The sequence below is a fragment of the Acanthopagrus latus genome, chromosome 9 (assembly GCF_904848185.1).
Source record: "Acanthopagrus latus isolate v.2019 chromosome 9, fAcaLat1.1, whole genome shotgun sequence".
Lineage (NCBI taxonomy): Eukaryota > Metazoa > Chordata > Actinopteri > Spariformes > Sparidae > Acanthopagrus > Acanthopagrus latus.
The window spans coordinates 11799789-11818809 of record NC_051047.1 but is presented as its reverse complement, the minus strand read 5'-3'; the positions used below and the strand labels follow the sequence as shown (position 1 = coordinate 11818809).

The window sequence follows — 19021 nt, the reverse complement described above, 5'->3', positions numbered from 1 at the left end:
TTTTTAAACACACAGATTCCAAAAATTACACACATTACACACAATATCAGAACTAATAATTGTCCAGGACCATAATTAGTCGATCCACAGTATACAGTGATACGTGTAAATAAACATTATCATATGATTGGCTTTTATTTGTATGTTATGATACTTTAACTGCACCGTATCTTTACTTTTACACAAGTATGGCTTTGGATAATTTTTACAACGCAGAACACACTCAAAATACTAAATGCAAAGTCTATATAGTGTTGTTTCTCCTTGAAAATAAACAATCTACAGTTACTGTCATTTACAGGATTTATGACTGTATGAAGCAATTATGTGTTGTTATAAATGTGTGTGTTTGGTTTTGTATTTATTTTACGTGTGTCTGCGCATCATGTGTTTTGTGATCAATGGTGTCATTGTGTACCTGCACCCTGTGGGCTTTTAATTGTACATTTCATGATGGATGGTCAGATAACGAGCTGCGTTATCAGATTTTATTAGTGTTGTGTTGTACCTATGGAACGATATCCTATTTATCTCCTATCACCATCTCACCTGGTTCTAATATAACATATCATGGCTGGAGAGAATAGAACAACCCTGGAGGACTGAAGAGAGAAGGGTAATGGGGGAAAAAGTACTAATAACAATTAAAAATAATCATTTAAAAAAGTAAATTCCCTTTTTTAAAAAAAAAATGTGACTTATATACCTAAAAACATGTACATGTGATATATTTCATGTTTTCTCATTTGCGTTGTTTGTTAAATAGTACTTACTTTAATTTGAGCTCCACAATAATAGGCTACAAATATGCTAATGTCTCTAATATATGTTTGCTTAATTACATTTTTTAAGATTTGTTGACAAACTCACAGACATGTATGCTTGTTTTGCTTTAATCATCATCTTAGTCAAACATAAAACTATAAGCTAAGTTCCTGAAAAGGGGAAATAAAAGTCGAAAACATTGGACACTGACCCGTTATAGCATATCATTTTAATGTGCAATGGCCACAGTTTAAACACAAAAATGGAAAAATAAAAGATTAAATTGAGTGTTAATCATGAGGAAAAAAGCAATACATCCTGAAGTATGAAAAGAAACATACACTCACTGGATGTCTGTATCCTCTATACGTCCTTGTGAATGTAACATCTTGCTGCTGGGAGAGGAGACAGGAGCGCAGGGAGGCATCGAACAGGAGGAGAGGGGGTCAGTAGGCAGACTGGGAGAGGACTGTAGAGGGGATTAATAGGCACATACACACAAACGCACACTGACACACAAATGCACTCACATGCACACATTCACCCAAACTCACCTAATTTCGCTGAGGGTTTTTAAAATGCCTTCCCCCATCACCTACTCACATGTCTGGCCAGCCCCCCCGCCTGCAATCGTGGAACCAACAGATGGCTCACACAGATTAGTGAAGGAAATATCAAACTGGATGTTATCAAATTACTGCAAGGAGATTAGATTTAAAGCATAATCTCTTTGGTCTTTATCCTCCAATTGGCCTCCTTAGCTCATATTTGTGGCATGACAGTTGAAGCAGGGATACATTTAGGTTTGAATTCATTGCTGATCTAAATGATATAATTAACTTAATCTGGATTAGAGAATTATTAGATGGGAAAATGTTGTGCCTGCGGCTAAAGCTTGTGTTCTTCTTTTGTGAGGTGCATTAAAACAAGCATGAGATAGAGGAAATGCAATTGTTTTGTTTTTTTTCTTCTTTTATAAAAATATGAATGATGTTAATCTTCCCATGTCAAGGGTTCTGGAGAAGAGTGGGAAAGTCTACGAGGGCTCTGTCAATGGGGGAAGTCGAGTTATTCGACACTTTAGGTCGAGCTCAGTACCCATCCCCCTGGCAATGGAAAACATGGTCCATTCCTCCGCCAGTCCATCCATCAAACCAGCCCTACAGCAGGTAGCTTATACCAATGAGGACGGGGCAGGCGGGGGAGGTCTTTCCTCTCCCCGAAAGCAACCTCCTCCCAAACCAAAGAGGGACCCCAACACTCGTCTGAGTGCATCTTACGAAGCAGTTAGTGCTGGGCTGACCATGGCTGCCAAAGAGAGCCCCACTCCAGAGGGATATGGTTCACCAGCTGGAAGCCCTCCTAAATCCCAGCTGTCCCCCACAGACCCTGCAGGTATATTACCTCTACTGGTCCTTAATAGATACAACAGATGGTGGCTTTTTTCCTGCCTCAGTGTTTTTGCATTATACCTTGACTTTTAATTGATTCTTTTGTCATTTCCTTAGCCAAGCCCCGTCCCCACAGCGATGACTACACAACCATGAGGAAAGTGCCACCCCCAAAACCTAAGCGTAGTCCCAATACCAAGCTGACAGGCTCATATGAGGAGATCAATGCAGTAACACCCCACATCCACCAGCTGCGCCCTGCTGATGTAAAGCTTGCCTTGCTGTCCCGTGCAGGAGGGTTTGGAGGTTTCGGTGGTCTCATGCAGAAAGCGGCCTCCTTAGATGCACCTCATGGGGTAGGACTGAGCCTGTTCCAGGGCCAAGGCGAGGAGGACGTGTACATAGAGATGTTGGGCTCCCAGCCACGGGCTCGGAGTCTCCAGGAGCCCCCTGACAGCCCAGACCTGGCCGATTCCGAAGCCGTCTACGAGGAAATGAAGTATTTTCCTCCAGAAGACGGTGGAACTCCTGCAGCTGTGGTGACCAAGACAGCCAAATTAGAGGCTCTAGGTTTGGGCCTGGTGGGATTAGGGTCATCACCTCCTCAGAGTGGGGAGAACAAACGGATGGCAGCAGGGGTGAGTGCTGCCCTGGACATCACTCACTCACAGACCACATTCAACAGTGGAACTGCTAGAACTCCACATGGCAAAGACGGAGGCTGTGACATCCCTGCTCCCTTCCCCAACTTGCTTCCCCACCGTCCACCCCTCCTGGTGTTCCCCCCCTCCCCCGTCACCTGCTCTCCTGCTTCAGATGAGTCACCGCTCACCCCACTAGAGGTAAAGAAGCTACCTGTGTTTGAGACAAACCTGAACTATGCTACTGGCCCAGACAGCCCCCTGTCCCCACAGTATGCCCGCCAGAGGGCCGACTCCTCCCCTAGCCTTACTGTCCTCATGCCGGAGAAGAAGTCCACACCTCCACTCACCCCTCCACCTCCACCTCCTCCGCCCAATGCCCCACCTCCCCCCTACAGGCCTCCTTCACACTTCCCCTTCCCGCCCGAGGCCAACTTTCTGTCTCTGACGCGAGCAGCGTCCGTCACAGGAGGCTCAGACTCCCCCAAAACCTCGTCCTCTCAACGGGCGAGTGGGGAACCATTGGGGAAGCCACCTCCATACTCCCCAGTGAAAATGTCTCGCCCTGAGCCCCGGAGAGCACACTCGTGCTCCTCCTCTCCTTTGCTGTTCAACCCAGCCAATGGCAGACCACTGACCAGCCCGCTGGATGAGCTCAACACTCTGTTCAGCTCCGGACGCAGCCTGCTGAGGAAGTCCACATCTGGCCGCAAGATGAGAGATGGAGGTCTGTCAGCAATGGTCACACACACACACACAAGCACACACACACACACACACACACACACACACACACCCTTATATGTATCTAAAAATACTGAAATAAAAATGGATTTTACATTTTTTATAGGGGCTTTAGGGCTTTTATCAGGCTTGTTAGACCTGAAAGATGAATATAATCTGTTCTGGTAGGAAACACTAAATGTAACCGTATTATAAAAAATCTCCAGAATGCATATAATAAGGTGAAAGTCAAGATATGTTTTTGGACTTTTAAACAATATCTTAAGAAGTGACAACAGATGACAGTTTTTAAATGCGTCTACATTGTACATTATTGGGAGAGTCGTCCTCTTGCTCTTGGGATAACTTGGGCCAGACGAGACCAAACCACTAATATGTGAACCTGACGTGTGGGTCTATGTGTGTGTTGGGGGGTGGAATTAACCTTTGCTTTGTTGTAATTTTTCATTCTGTGTCCATTCAACCCACCTGAATGTGGGTATTTATGTGTGTGTGTGTTTGCGTGTGTTCGTGTGTGTGTGTGTGTGTGTGTGTGTGTGTGTGTGTGTGTGTGTGTGTGTGTGTGTGTGTGTGTGAGAGAGAGAGAGAGAGAGAGAGTGCATTAGTGTTCTATCTACTGTGATGAGTTCATGATCAAAGTCTCAGTCTACTCAGTGCCACATGATTTATGGGGTACTAGGTGATTACCTCCTGTACAGCAGAGGTGTGGGGTAGGTAAGTAATAACCCCCTCTTCCTGTGTGTGGGTCTGTGTGAGTCTGTGATAGGTTGGTGAGATGCACCAGCACCCAACAGCCTCCTTCTCATAAATCCCACCTCTCCACATTTAGATACTCCTCACATTGATTCAGGTGTTGTAGCCAGCCACCCCCTTTGGCCCACTTGAGGCAGCCCATTTGTTACAGTCTCAAGCGCCATGCCCTTTGGCTGCTACAGCTGCCTTCTAACATGTTACCTAATGAGCAGCCCACTTAGCATCACACTGCACTGTAAGTATGATCTAGCTATGTTGTTGCTCAGTGCGCTGCATGTAGAGCACATACAGGCTCTGTGGCACTGATTCAAAGGTTGACCTTTGCAAAAAAAGAGGCCAAACGTATTAGTCACACCTAGTGAATGATAAGGGACCCTCCCTTTTCATTCCCTCCTTTTCCTCAGGTCAGACGTTTGAAACCAACAAAGAGATTACGGTATGGTGCTTTTATGAAAGTGAGTTTACCGTCTGCACTGCAGCTTTAGAAAACACAGAGGGAAGATGGAAGCTGCCTTTCCCCACTTTGTTTTTATCTGAGTCTCTTTTCCCTCCAAGTGTATTAGTTGTGGCGGTTTAATAATACATGAGCAGTAGAATGATGAGGATGGGTATCAATTATTTAACAGCTCACTCATGTTCTACTGAAGGCAGTGTGACTGCCCCACAGCAGCAAACAGGACATTCCCAACAGAAGAATTACAATCAAGTGAAAGTATGAGCTCTTTTGCCCGGGGCTCTTATTATTGTGGAGCTGCTGGATTGTATGAGACACAATTGTGTCATACTTCTATAACTGTAACAAGTGCAAGGGCTGGGAAGCTGAACTCCTTATAAGAGACGGTATGAGAGCAGAGTGCACATGCTGACGCACGAGCCTCATGTGACGTCCTGCGCTCCACTCTTCGTCAGCAGCGCAGGAAAAGCGCTGGCATCATGGAAACAGCGTGTGTGTGACAAGGGGAAGCTAGCACTGGAGTTCGCAACCTTGCTGTTATTTTGAGGGGGCAAAGCTAGGCGGTCCGCTTAGATCAGAGTGCAGAGGGGATGCCAATGGGCTTAACAGGATGGCCTACTTCCGTTCCCTCTCGGCTGTTAAATGACCGTGTGTGATACCTGACGCTGCGGGAGTGGCCAGGGGTTACAGCTGCTATCCCAGACATCTCTGTGAAGAGCAGCTGCCTCTCGGTCCTCTACCTCCTCCCCTTTTCTGCCTCAGGGAATGAAAAAGCAACGGGAATGTCAGGGGAAGAGGGCAGGTGGTCTTGGCAGGCTTCAGGAAATCACTGTCATAAGACACCTCGTGCCTTCACAGCAACACACAAATATCCCTGAAATTGGATAAGTCCAATTCTCTCTCATTATAGTCTTCATACTATAAATCCAACTATCCACAGTGACTCTTCTCTTCACAAGCATGCAGCCCTCACATAGACTTCCTACCTCTACCTGGCTCTTTGTCCCCCAGAGAAAGTTTTCCCATAGGACCCATAGCAGAGTTTTCTAAGTTTATATTTAGGCATCATGTAACTATGTGGGGGGCAACGAGGCACGCATTCTCAGAGTGGGACGGCAGCTGACGAATTCCCATTCACATATGCAGCCAGTCGCTTACTCATTCAGGGTGTGAGAGCATGTGAGCCCTGAGGAGCAGCAGCAAGGGTAGGGGCAGGTCATGTGGAGTCACCTTCCTAGCAGACGGAGTGGAGGAATACTTTTTGAAAAGCTAGGATAGATGTGAGGGAGGGGGTGGAACAGAGTGCAGAAAATACACTAGAAATGCATCTAACATCTACTGTATGTGACATTTACTGATGTGTAGTGTGTTTCCTTTGGTTATTTCCTTCCCAGGATTCAATTCTAATATCAATCTGCCAGGGAGAGATGAATGTGGCTCTGCCCCCACCTCACCATCTGTACAGCTTCAGGACAAGAATGCCAACAACCACGCTCCTCACTGCCCGAGCCCCGCCCCCATGGAGAACGGCAACCAGATCCCCAATGGTAACATCTAGATCAATGATTCAAATCTCTTTACTTTTTATCTATGAGGCTCTATGCATTGTGGTGTGGATAGATGTGGCAAATGTATAAGCAATGTACAGGCAAAGGCACACATGTGCAGGTGTGAAGAGAATATAAAGTATATAAGCCTGTACAAATGTATGCAAGTGTCATGTTGGTGTGTAGGGGCAAAACTCATGGATATCAGGCTAATGCGACTTTACAGTTTGCCTGAAGCAGTTCGAAGAGGAGACCGGTGCTGTCATTAATGACACTGATTATGGCTGACACCACCAGCTCAACCTGTGGAGTAAAAACAGTAATCTGGAGGATGGATTAAGCCATCAACTCTCCTTTTACCCTTTTGCCCCATGTCACAACAAAGTCACATAATGACTTTAATTCATCTTGGAAGGAAATTACATAACATCAAAGTGAAATAAGAAAAGGAGACTGCAGATATCTCACGGAGATTGACAGCTCAAGTGTCTTTCTACACAACACAAGGTTTTTCAGTTCCTCTGCACGTGCTTGTGTTTAAAGTGTGAGGTGTCCTTCAGTTTGTGTGCGTTTGCAAACTTCCTGTCAGATGTTTCATGCTTTGTGATGTGCTTTTTGATATTGTGCGTTCAGGGTCGTTGGAAGATGAGAGTCACAGCAAGTCAAACTCCACAAGCTCCACCTCTCTGCACAGACACATGGACAGCCATCATACTCAGGTAAACGCACACAGACAGTTGCACACAACAAAACACATTATTGTCAGATGTTTTGTACTGATGGAAACAGGTGCCTTTTCTTTTTGTCCTTACCTCACTTGCTAACACCTTATCTTATGTAACCTGCTCAGACTGATCTGCCAGGTAGTTTAAAGCCTGTGACTGGCACGCACATGCGCATGCTTACACACATACACCCACGACAACACACGCACTACACAGCTATATCAGGCCCGTGTTTTGTTATGGGTTTGTTGACATTTTGAGTGGACAGGAAAGTGGCCTCCTTTGAACAACATGTATCACTCATGACATGTGAGCTTTCTCTTGCACTGCAGGCAGGTGTTTGGTTACAGGATTGAATTAAATGTCCTACACGCTTGCAAGCAAGCTCGCACACACGATCTCATGCAGAAACACACACACACAGTCTCTGATATAGAAAATGGATGAACCTCTGGTGACAAAGTGGAAATTGGAACTCCAACTGATAAACATGTATTTAAGTCTTAATCATTTAAAGACATTAAAATACTTGGGCTTGATCACGGTCACATGACATCTGGTCACAACATAGTGAAGATGCTTCTGTCTACATAGCATGACATTCACTTGTGAAATTCCTTAAATGTCTGCATTTATTGGAAATTTACTTCAAATTAAATTTGAGTGATGCCTTTCATCTGTCTTTGACTTTGACCTCACATATATGGATCAAAACTAGATTTCTGTGGTAGTAAGTGACAGAGAGAACCTGTTGATTTCCACTCAGGAGTGTCAGACAAGTGAACAAGTATGACATTTGATGGCAGCTCATACAACTCTAATTCCCAAAAAGTCGGGACACTGTAAAAAAAAAAAAAAAAAAAAAGAAATCAGAATTTGTGAACAAAACACAAAAACACAACTGTGGTTACTGACAACAGGTTTACAAAGTGTTCCCTGAGCCCGTGTAGTTATAGATGTCTGATACATTTTGAGGAGGCTCCTTTCATACCCAATCTTGATACGATCACCTGTTACCAATGAAACTGTTTAAATGTGTTTTTTTTGGAGGATTACACAACTTTCCCTTCTTGTGTTGCCCCTGTCACAATTTGTTTGAAATGGGTTGCTGGTATTAAATTGGGTTTTGGGTTTTTTTGAATGGATTTTCAGTTAGATGCTTATAAATTAATCTGTGGTTGACGTTTTCACATTTTGTTTTATGCCATGAAATATATCAGTAAATATCCCAAACATGAATTATACATTGCTTACATTTCTTGCAAAGGCAGTTGATAACAAGTGGCTAAATGAGTGTGTTTATGGCCCACCATTAGATTTTTGACATTCGCAATTCATCAGTGGTTTATCTTGCTGGCCAAGATGTGTTAGTATTATAACTGTGTTTGTCACAGAGTTTATTTTCAGCAATAATCATGAATCCAAGTCAAAAGTCCCATAGGGTTTTTGTTGAAGGAACCAGGATGATGCTGACTTCAGTTAGCCTACAAAAATACCTGATCTGTTAACTGTAAAATATATCGTTTTTGCACTGTTTTCAGATGAATATACCACTATCTCAAATTTTTGGGAATCTTGGTTGTAAATACGTCAACGCTCATTATCAAGCTGCTTAGTTGCTGATTAGGTTACGATCGGAGTGAAGATTCATGGCACCAACTTCTGTGTCACTGCATCATGCATTCCAGGATGCAGCTGTTTCATCCTGCTCCACACTCATAAGACAGTCTCACCACATTGGAAACTGATTCAGATTCATCACAGACATGCACCGGTCAGTGATGGAGTGTCACTGTCAGTGGTGCATGAAGCACAGGAATGAGTGGAGCACACTGTGTCCCACTTTCAGAGAGGCTCGGGACACACCATTCATAAGGCACTACAGATGTGAAGGCACGCTATGTTCCCACTTCAAAATCCTCAGGTTGACTAAGTGTCGGGGCCGAACTCTCCACTCTTTTTGAAGTTTTTCTGTGTGTGTGAGATGAAATACTGATGTGCCAGCACACTGTGTTTCATGCCGCCTTCTTTCAGCCTTTAAAAAAGTCTGAGGGAAGTTATCTTGTCCCCAAATTACTCTCCTCTCTCTCTTTTTCTTTGATTCTAATGAGCTCTGCCATTACTCTCACTCCCTCCTTTATCTTCCAGAGGGGTCATCTCAACTTTTCTCCGTTCGGCGCAGGGGCCGCCCTCTAAAACAGCGAGGGGGGGGCAGGGGGGCTCACTGGAAGCCCTGTTCACACGTAGGGATGTGGTGAGTGTATGTCATTCCTCGCTGCATCCAACCCTTAATAGCAGTGTTTTTCATAGAGCCAGTGGGACTATGACAGTAATGATCCTCATTTTGGCATAAGCTTCAGAAGTTTTGTTGAAGTTTAAATTAATACTCTACCCAAAGTCTATTTCTGGACTTAAGAATGTCTCTAGTAGACTTGGGAGGGGGCTTTTAAGAATCTTATTTTTCTCCTTCAACTTTCACGGCTGAGGTTATGTTGGATTCATTGCTGTTACAATGGATTCCATTATTAACCGGTTTTGTGGGCAGAAAAATATCAAGAAATTATTTAATCAATAGTTCTGGTAGTTCAGAGATTCAAATGCGGAGGGAAGTTCTTGAAAACCACTGCTCATGCAGGACATCATTTAGTTTTACCTTCTCCCATTTACTCTGCTCTTTTTCCTTTAAACACTGGTCTAGAATCAGATTAGCTATCTGCCCTGTCTCCTGTCGGGGGCAAAAAGTCTGATCCTAGAATTGGTGGAACTGCTGCTTCTTCTTCCCTCTTTCCCTCTTTTCTTTTATCCCTCATTGCTGAAAGGAAACTGCAGCTCTTTGATTTCAGCTAGACCGTCTGCACCTGTATACCTGCACATCATCATCCTCAAAACTTAGTTATTCTAATCACACTACAGGCTTGCTTTCTCATTTGAAGTTATTGCCATTTTTTTTGTCATTTTTTTGTCCACTGAGATGATTCAACAGATGTTAAATTCAACAGTGACAACTGTATAATCAGACTAATATTTTTCTGTGACTTTACATAAAGAGAGCATATTTTTCCCATTTTTTTTTTTGTTGTGAATTATGTTTTCACTTTATGCAGCAGTGTGCTCGACACCATTGTACACAACCGGTTTCAAGGTTGCGTGTGCAGTGGAATAAAAAAATCGAGAAATAAGAGTTTTGAAAATGCTCTTCAAAGACACTTTTTATTCAAGCTGAAATTTCCCTTCATCAAAATGACCAAAGAAAGTACTGTATATTGGATCTGATAATTGTTCTGTTTGGATTAGCATAAACTAATGTACATGCAAACAAGCAAACATACCAACAACATTGATACACATGAACTTTACTTTGAGGAAGTCTGTTCAACAATGGAGAGCTGCAGTTTTTATTTTTGTTCAATCATCTGCTCGGATTTCATGCTGAATCCACTTCCTTAAAATCTTGTTACAGACTCTTTGTTGTCACTGTTGTTACATCTTACTAAGAGTAGTATAACCTTGCAGCTCACTCCAGATCTTCATCTTTGTGTCTGATGTTATCTTTGCACCAGTCGACAACCAGCCAGTGAAAGCGTACCTATTAATTGTTATAACGAAACCATGGAAAAAAGAGACACTTTTACCTTGGTTCCTCACTTGACTAATCTGGTGTGTTGTCTGAAACAGGTTCATTACCGTGAGTTCATTCAAGAGATGGGAACAACTCCGCGACCCAGAATGCCTTTCAATTAGCTGCATTCCAGACTGTGTTTATGTAGGATTAGCAGATCTAATAGGATAAATGAAAGGGAAAGGATGAGGGGAGACGAGGGGGATGGATCACTCAGTCAGGAATGAATGGACTGGCTTGTTTTGGTTCCTGTAGTTAGTAGTCAAGAGCAGTCTAGACTAATTATGTAAAGAATAGATGGGCTTCCAACAATTGAAGCCCCTTGTGTTATTTTAATGCAGGGCTTTTTTAGGTTTTCTTCAAGTATTTTGTTTTTTGATCTTTTGGTTTTTTTTTACATTTATTTTACTGAATATCAATAATTATAATGCAAACTCATTTGTAATATATTACATAATTACAGTACTATAAGATACAAAATGTTTTACCAATTGAATGATTGAATGGTACACAGAGATTAAAGTCTCGGTTTTCCCCTTTGGACAAAGGGTGACTGTGCCACATGTTGACTGCTCAGAATAAGAACACTTTAAGGATGAGAGGGACAGAAGGAGACGTGGTATCTCTGCATGAATCCAGTGTGTCTGTGTTAAAGCATATCTGGGAGTAAAGGTATCATGCCAGTTTCTCTGAAAACTCCACGTCATCTGACTTATTCTGGGAAATTTCCAGGAAATAGCTCACACGTAGGTCATCAGTGACCACTAACATCTCCTCAGATCAGCCCCTGGCTTGTTTGTTTCCTCTTGTTTCAGAGTGATACTCTCTTCTCTCATCAGCCAGTGTTGGTAAAATGCTTCTAGAAATAGATCCTGTTTTTTGACCTCTATGTTTAGGCGTCTTCGAAAAAAGGTCTACATCCAGTATTGATTTTTTTGTGTGTCAGTGTTGTGCAAATGATGGAAGCTGTAGCACCATGTTTATTAGAGGCACTGATATACTGTAATTTATTCAAATCCTGTCCTGTGGATGTCTCTGTGATGTACACACTGCATAAAACCGGCTCTATCAGCTATCACCTAAGGGTATCCCACCTGTATCAGCCTGTATAGATGTGTGGGTGCGCATACAGTAGAACGAAGTTTATTGGCAGTATAATGTGTGTTTTATAAGGAGGAGCTCAGAGGCTGTTGCCACCTGGCCTAAGGGCATCAACAGTCACAAGTTTATACTTATCAGACAACAAAACACAGCAGCTAATCTACCGGGTATGGGTCTTTGCACATATTTGATTGGCCAGCGCAGCACCTCGCAGAATGGCATTGCGTTCCATAAAAGCTGAGCGAGTATTAACTTTTTTGTCAGACGACCTTGCATTTTGTTCTCCTGGAGCGCTCTGCATTGTACGACTACACTGTCATCAGAGTGGTGTCTTTCAGATGATCGATTTGGCCTCTGCTTTTTGATGCATTATGCCAACAGAGCCGATTTCTACAGTGGCCACAGAAACAGTGAAACACAGAGGGCTTGTAAAATGTAAAGTACGCTGTGTGGTTATAGGTGGACATGTTGCATGCTATGGTTAGGAACTGTTTCATCGGTTTGGGCCCATTAGCTCCAATTAACGCAACAATATGTGACATCTGGGAGATAGCTTGTTTTTATTGTTAAGTCTCATCCACTGACCGCCAAACCCTAGCCCTTTGGTTTGGCAGCTTGAGCTGGACACCAACTCAATAAGCAGAGGTCAAATATTTATCTCCAGGAAGTTACATTTTTTTTGCACACAATGAAGTCACAATAGTGTGTTCCCAGCTTTAATGCAGCACAGTGGGCAAGCCCCTGAACTGCTTTAACATGAACTTGACTGGCCTGGTTAAAGCTCTGGTGGATAAATGATCCCTGCAGCTGGGTTCCAGCATGCTGCAGGAAGAGTGGACATTGTTTTAGCAGCATGTTACGGTATCAGTTTGGAATGAGATGTTCAAGAGTCACACATAAGTGAGATGTTCAAGTGCTAACGTACTTGACATACACAAAAAAGAGTTTCAAAGAGAGTTTCATGAGGTAAATGCAGCAGTACCATCTAACCTTGATGTTGTACTGACACTTTGAAGATGACAATAAAAATGATTTGTAATTTTAGGCATCAGGGCCAAAAAAAATTTATCTCTCAAAAGTGAAAATTGTTGGCGGGTACATCTCATGCTCATTATATTAAGATCTGTGTGTATGTGTGCGTGTGTGTCCATGTACAGTCATGCATTGCAGGAGGACACGGTGTTCCTACCAGTCTACTGTTCCAGTAGCTGGTGTTCCTGGCTGGCGCCAGTGCAGAGAATAGCCTGGCAAGAGGGTGTAAATTATGGATTAGGTCATTGTGCTTGTGAAGGCAACCAATCTGCATGTATGTATGTATATATGTATGTATGTATGGACACTCACAGATATGTGCTTCTCCAGATATGTGCGCGTGATCCTGGTTACGTATGTATGCAATGTGTGAAATGAGCATTTAATGCCGTGTGTATGTACGCCTGTGACTGTGTGACAGTGTCTTTGTGTAAGGCATCACTAACTATGCTGTATTCTTGGCAGCTACAGGTATATGCGGAGAAAATGTTGCAATATGGGTCCTGATGCCTTGATTTAACTCTCAGATCCAAAGCACAGATCAGGATCAGAGAGGCAGAGGGAATAACTGTTGCAGAGAACCTAATTATGAAGAATTATAAGTAAGTAATTATGAGTCTTAATAGGCAGACAGCTGTCCAGACACCATCATATCTGTACGCAGACATTTAACTATTAAATCATTGAGAATTATTAGTATCTGGTTTAACCGGCGCCACTTTTCTGGCCTGTAATGGCACTAGAGGCTCATAGATTAATTGCTTGTGTTGTAAATCACGAGGGGCGGCTTGCAATATATATTTAGGATTTTTCATGCTATCTCTTTAGCCCAATCTGTTAAATTGCACACAGGTGTGATTGGAGGTTGGGTCCCTTTCGGAATAGCTAATTTAAAAAACTAGAGACTTGTGTACTTGCCATTACCAATTCTACCTGTGTGTTTCAGGAAAGTACCGAGTGTTTGTGAGCACGATGTGAGTGAGCTCAAGGCCGACTGCTATGACAGCGTAGTGAAGCCAGAAGGCACCTTGAAAAAACACATTTCTGCTTTCTGTGTGGGATATGTTGACCGTTTGAGAAATATCCAGTATATTCACAGCCTTATCCTTTAAATCTCATCTCTGAGCAAGAGGAAACACCTTTTTGCCCTTTAACAGACCACCAACTGGCACCATTATAACCTCCTGTTCTTAATCTGGTCTGGATCATCGTGGCTCAGTCCTGCTGCTGAGGGAGATTGGAATTCCTGTCTGATTGATTTACCCGGTTATTGACTGGCAGATGACTGATGATCTGCTCCATGCAGAGCGATGTGCGCATGCGTGCATCTCTGTGTGTCTGTTCCTCACAGGATCTGCTCTGAGGTGATATATGGAGGGTCCAGAGACAGAATATGGAAATGTGTTGAGCTGCTGCAGCTGTCAGTCACAGAAGGGATCCCCCACACTGCTTCTGTCTCTATCAACTGTCTCATGAGATGGCTGAGTGCCAGCCCCAGATTCATCTCTGTGCTGTTTGATAGAGTGATTCATGGGGAAAAGTGTCCTACTTTAAGAGAGGAAACCCAGCCCAGTGATCACTGCCTCTGTCAACATGACGGATCCGACAAAACTGTCGTATTTTTCCTCCTCTCTAACGGAGACATTATTAGATACTATAAATATCTTTTGTGCCTTTTTTGGAATTCTTTTGCTATTTAGTGATATCAGCTTTATTTATTTATTTATTTATTTGTTCTTTTCATAAAATCCCTGCTTGTCATTCACACTCGCCTCTTCCTACCACCTCCAATCACAGCCATCTCAGCTTCCTGTCCTCTGCCTGTCGATCCATTCAGGAGAAAGTCATTATTCAGCATGTGATTTGAATGTTAATATGCTCTATTCTCCTCTCTTCTCCTCCTCTTCCGCCGCTGCTTCAGGTGCTCCAGCGCTTACGTCTGTCCAACGTGCACGAGAGCACGGCCCTCGGGGAGCTCCTGCGATGGAGGCGAGCGCAGTGTGAGGGGCGGGGCGACTGGAAGCACCCCCAGCCTCAGTCTCCACCCCTGCCCCCCACGCTGCTCTGGACCAACAGGAAGGCCTCTCCGTGATGGAGGGTGTGTGACGCAGACACATGTATGGGATACGAAGTTCGTCTTTCTCCCGCTCTACAGACACACTTGCTCTTTTTTTTCTTTTTCTTCTTTTTCCTTTTTTTTTAATGTGGACCAAGTAACCTCAACAGCCAGGGGCGAGGTTAAATCTCTGGTCCCCAGAGCGTGAGCCTCGCCCCTTGGCTGAAGGTCCTGCCTCGCATCTTTGACCGCGACTGTGGAGGATTTTTCCTTTTTTTTTTTTTTTTTTTGTGATGGAAGATTTTATTAACAGACAGAAAAAAATATTAAGATCACTTTATATTTATTTTCAGTTTCTCTTGAGACGAAGAGCAGTGTTTTCACGGTAGCCCAATAATAAATGGCCCCTTTAGTCCATCTGTGTCTTCACCTATCATCGTTGTTCTGCTGCACACAAAGGAGCTCCACACCAAACCATGGTGCTGATTATACTTGACTTGCTGTCCTGCGATGTTCCCATGAGTGCTTGTGCAAACCCCCCCACCCACCCTTCAGCCCCAAGTCTCAGACCTCTCTGAAGTTTACAAGTTGACCGACGCCTTCGGACACCTCCAGCAACAGTGTACTGGCTTAAGTGCTACTGCAAGCCCTGGCAACGAGAGACCAGGGGTCAGGGTAACCTCAGAGTAATATCCCAAGGTGCACTTCTCTTCCCCATTGTTACCACCAACCTTTGAGGGAATAAAAAAAAAACTCTGGCCAAAATGCAAACTACTGCACAAACCTTTACGAGGAAAAGGGGGAACCAACGAAAAAAAAAAACCTGCTTTGGTTTAAGGTGTAAAGATAGCTGACAGGTAAATAGCTCATGTTGTGAACATGACACTCTGTGCCAAAGTGACACAACTTGTGAAAGATATGTCTCAACTATAAAAAAAAAAAATGGATGTAAACTGAAGTCCCCATGTGTACAGACTGGCATAAATGACCAAATCAAAGCTGTTACTGCAGTTTAGAAGTGATTCACTTTCTAAATAGATCAAAAGAACATGTCAAAAGAGGAAAAAGACGTCTATACTTGAAAAGTAGCGACTTATTTCCCCTTGTTCAGTGTCGTTCAGGAGACTGTGCAGAGCTCAGGAACTCACGCACAGATGAACTCACTTCTTGTACAGATTCCTCCACTGTAGGTGTGTCCGCACACCTGACCTTCCCCATGTCCTCCCTTCATCTCCTTTCCCCACCCGACTCCTTTCTCCTCAGTCTCTGACCCTGCCCCCACCCTCCTGATGGATCAAACCGGCTCTACGGGTGTCTCCATTGTAACCGCTCTGTAAATAGTGACCAGTGTTGTACGTTCTAGCTTTGACTCGAGCAGAGGAGCACACAGATTGAATTGGAAGACAAGAAAGAGGTGAGATAATACTGTCTATGATGGTGAAACTGAGATTTAAGAATGTCTTGGGTTAGATGCAATGAGGAAAAGAGAAGAGGTTTATTTTAAAATGTGAATATGTTTTGTTTTTTTTCAGAATGATTGTCTATGGCTACGAAATCCTTTATACTCTATTTAATAATATTTGTTTTCCTCCCCCTTGAGCCTGTCGTTCTCTTCCTATGATGCAAGGCAGATGTTTTCATTGTATATGGATGTTTTATTGCACAAATATTTATGTGGTGTCGTGTTGACTTCTGTAATGGGCTGGGTGTGTCCCGACAAGCTGTTTGATCTTTGAAGATCGGCCCGAATTGTTAGAGCCACGAAGTATCAATAGCTCTAATTGATTTCTCATTCCCACTGATCACCCACAATGTGTCCGATTGATTCAGCCTTACGAATTAGCAGCGCCATCACAGGATCGATCTCAGCTGCTGTCGGAGCGTGGAGGCGCACAAATATCCAGGAGGAATTAGCGGAGGCCACTGACGGCAAATCAGCTGAGCTGCATTTTTTTTGACTGACTGACTGACTGACTGACTGACTGACTGACTGGCTGAATGTATAAAAATTTTCTTTCACTGCCTGTGCACATCAATGAAACCCTGTGTATCTTATTACTGGAACACGCACCTGTATCTTAACAGTGTACCTGACTGCTTGATGTGATTATCGTCTGCAGAAGTTATGTATGCAGTTCATTTCTTTCTATGTGAGTTAATAACAATGCAGAATGTCTGATGAGGTATTAATGTGCTCCACGCTTCACATCTGCTGTGATAGAGGTTGCATGAGTAATAATGCACTGCAGAGCTGTGTCAACCATTTTCATCATGCTGTGATCGAGCTCATTCACACAAGGATTCAAACCGAGATCAAGCTAGTCAACCTCGCCAATGCCAATGAAAGAGAGTCTACAGCCTCTGTATTGGTCCTTCATTATGATCAGGGTTGTGGTTAGCCGTGTGCATTATGGTTTTCTAAGATTATTTTGGTGGGTTTCATCTTTTCAAGCATATTAATGCTTTTTCCTTGCATGATCACATGTTGGGCCTGCCTCCTGAAAACGTGCTCATGCTGAAAAGATTTTAAAAAAAAAATAAATATGTAATGTGAAGAACTGCTTCCCACTGCACTGTGAATCACTACATTGTCCCCCGTCTGTCATTTAAGCACTTGTCATCCACCTTTAAGTGGACCACACATATCATCTACGTCATACACGCTCCCCGATAACCTAGCTCAGTCCGTCGGAAGCGTTACCAAGCTCAGATTACTGTCAGTCATCCTCTGCTCTGAGATCAGCTCTCTGGTGCTACAGCCAGTGAAGAATGGCCATTTTTGTTGTCCCCAGTCCATGTATAGTTGTCCAGTGAGACATGATGTTTTAGCACCTGAACAGGTGTATCTCACTGCCTTTCATATTTTTTTTTTTTTTTAATTGTAGTCTTGCTTTTGTACATGACATACAGTATATTTTAACCTGCATACATATGTGTTTGTGGAAAGAAAAAAAAAAGATTGTATGTGATATTTCATAATTATTATCTTCCCAATGTTTTATAAGTACTGTACCTGTACAGCAATAAAGCACAATTGTGTCAATGCCAGTGGCTGTGTGTGAATGTTGCATGTGACTTACGCTAATCAGATGTATAAGTGAAAATAAGGGCCTGTGTGCTTTGTGCAGTGGTGGATGGAGGTATATATTATACATGATATTATCAAGGCGACATTAACGGATAATTGAATCAATTATTTATTTATTTATTTAATGGGGAAGCGTGTGTACTTAACACAGCAGCTAATGAATATGTGGAAAAGTTGTGTAAAGCCTTGTGTGGCTTCAGAAGGAGCAGCACATAGATCAGATAGATTGCTTCAAGTGACATCTCCTAAGTGAGTGTAGGTTAGCTCTGAAGGTGGAGGTTTGAAGCAAGAGAGGATGGAGCTCACCAGGCGTCTGTAGTCTGCCCATCACTGGTTGACATTAGCAGCTTGAGGTGTCAGCAGTTTTTCAGACATCTCTCTTGTAATTGGTTCTGTGATTCTAAAAAAGTTCTAAAAAAAAAAAAAGTTCTATGGTTCTAAAAAAAGAAATATCCCTGCTTGTGCTTCATTTATTTATCGGGGAATTTCTCTATGAATGTGAAGTTTAAAGTTGCAAAAAATGTAAATAATAAATACAACAGCAGCACATAATTATGTCATGACTGTTTCAGAGTGAGAGGGAGGGAAACAACCTGCAGCTGCTACGTTTGAAATTCTCCCACACGTGGAGCGCTTACTAACCACAGTCGATTTCATTTGTTCAGGTTTTTGGATACCCGTCTTTTTAGATTCGTCCCTCGGCTGCAAAACAAAGGGAGATAGATTCAATTTGTGGAGCTCACACTGCACTCTGCCAGGGAGAAAATATGTTTTGATGTCATTTGGTTGAACTGACCCTTTAAGAGGTTTAATTGTTTTGCAGGGCCCAACGTAATGCCAATGTGAAGGGACATTTCCCAGGAAGAGAGAATGCCCTTGCAGGTAACCTGCGGCGGTTTCTGTTCAGGATCAGGCCAGGACAGGCACCAGTCATCAGGAACAATTGAAAAGAATCTTCCCACATTAATAAGATGCTATAGTAACTCAGAGGAATGTTTCCCCGGGGCAGTAATCAGTGTAAGGCTTCACTCCAGAGTGTGGGAGCCTACGTTTGTAGTTGATGTGTCAGTGTGTCACCGTAAACTGCTTCTTGCCAGAGCGTGCT

At 43.1% G+C, this 19021-nt stretch overlaps 1 protein-coding gene across 6 annotated transcripts in view; it reads left to right on the top strand.

The window, feature by feature from the left end:
• The window catches only part of myo16 (myosin XVI), a 107992-nt gene extending 90116 nt beyond the window's left edge, over window positions 1–17876 (top strand). For 5 of the 6 annotated variants that reach the window (XM_037110499.1, XM_037110501.1, XM_037110502.1 and 2 more), the window contains exons 31-35: window positions 1778–2160; window positions 2274–3524; window positions 6143–6295; window positions 6929–7014; window positions 14694–17876. In XM_037110499.1, the coding sequence (XP_036966394.1) occupies window positions 1778–2160; window positions 2274–3524; window positions 6143–6295; window positions 6929–7014; window positions 14694–14864 (2044 nt within the window). In that variant the 3' untranslated portion in view covers window positions 14865–17876. Of the gene's footprint in view, window positions 1–1777; window positions 2161–2273; window positions 3525–6142; window positions 6296–6928; window positions 7015–9168; window positions 9275–14693 lie in introns of all 6 variants that reach the window. The other variant, XR_005077088.1, reaches the window with a different exon arrangement.
• The last annotated feature ends 1145 nt before the right edge of the window (window positions 17877–19021 follow it).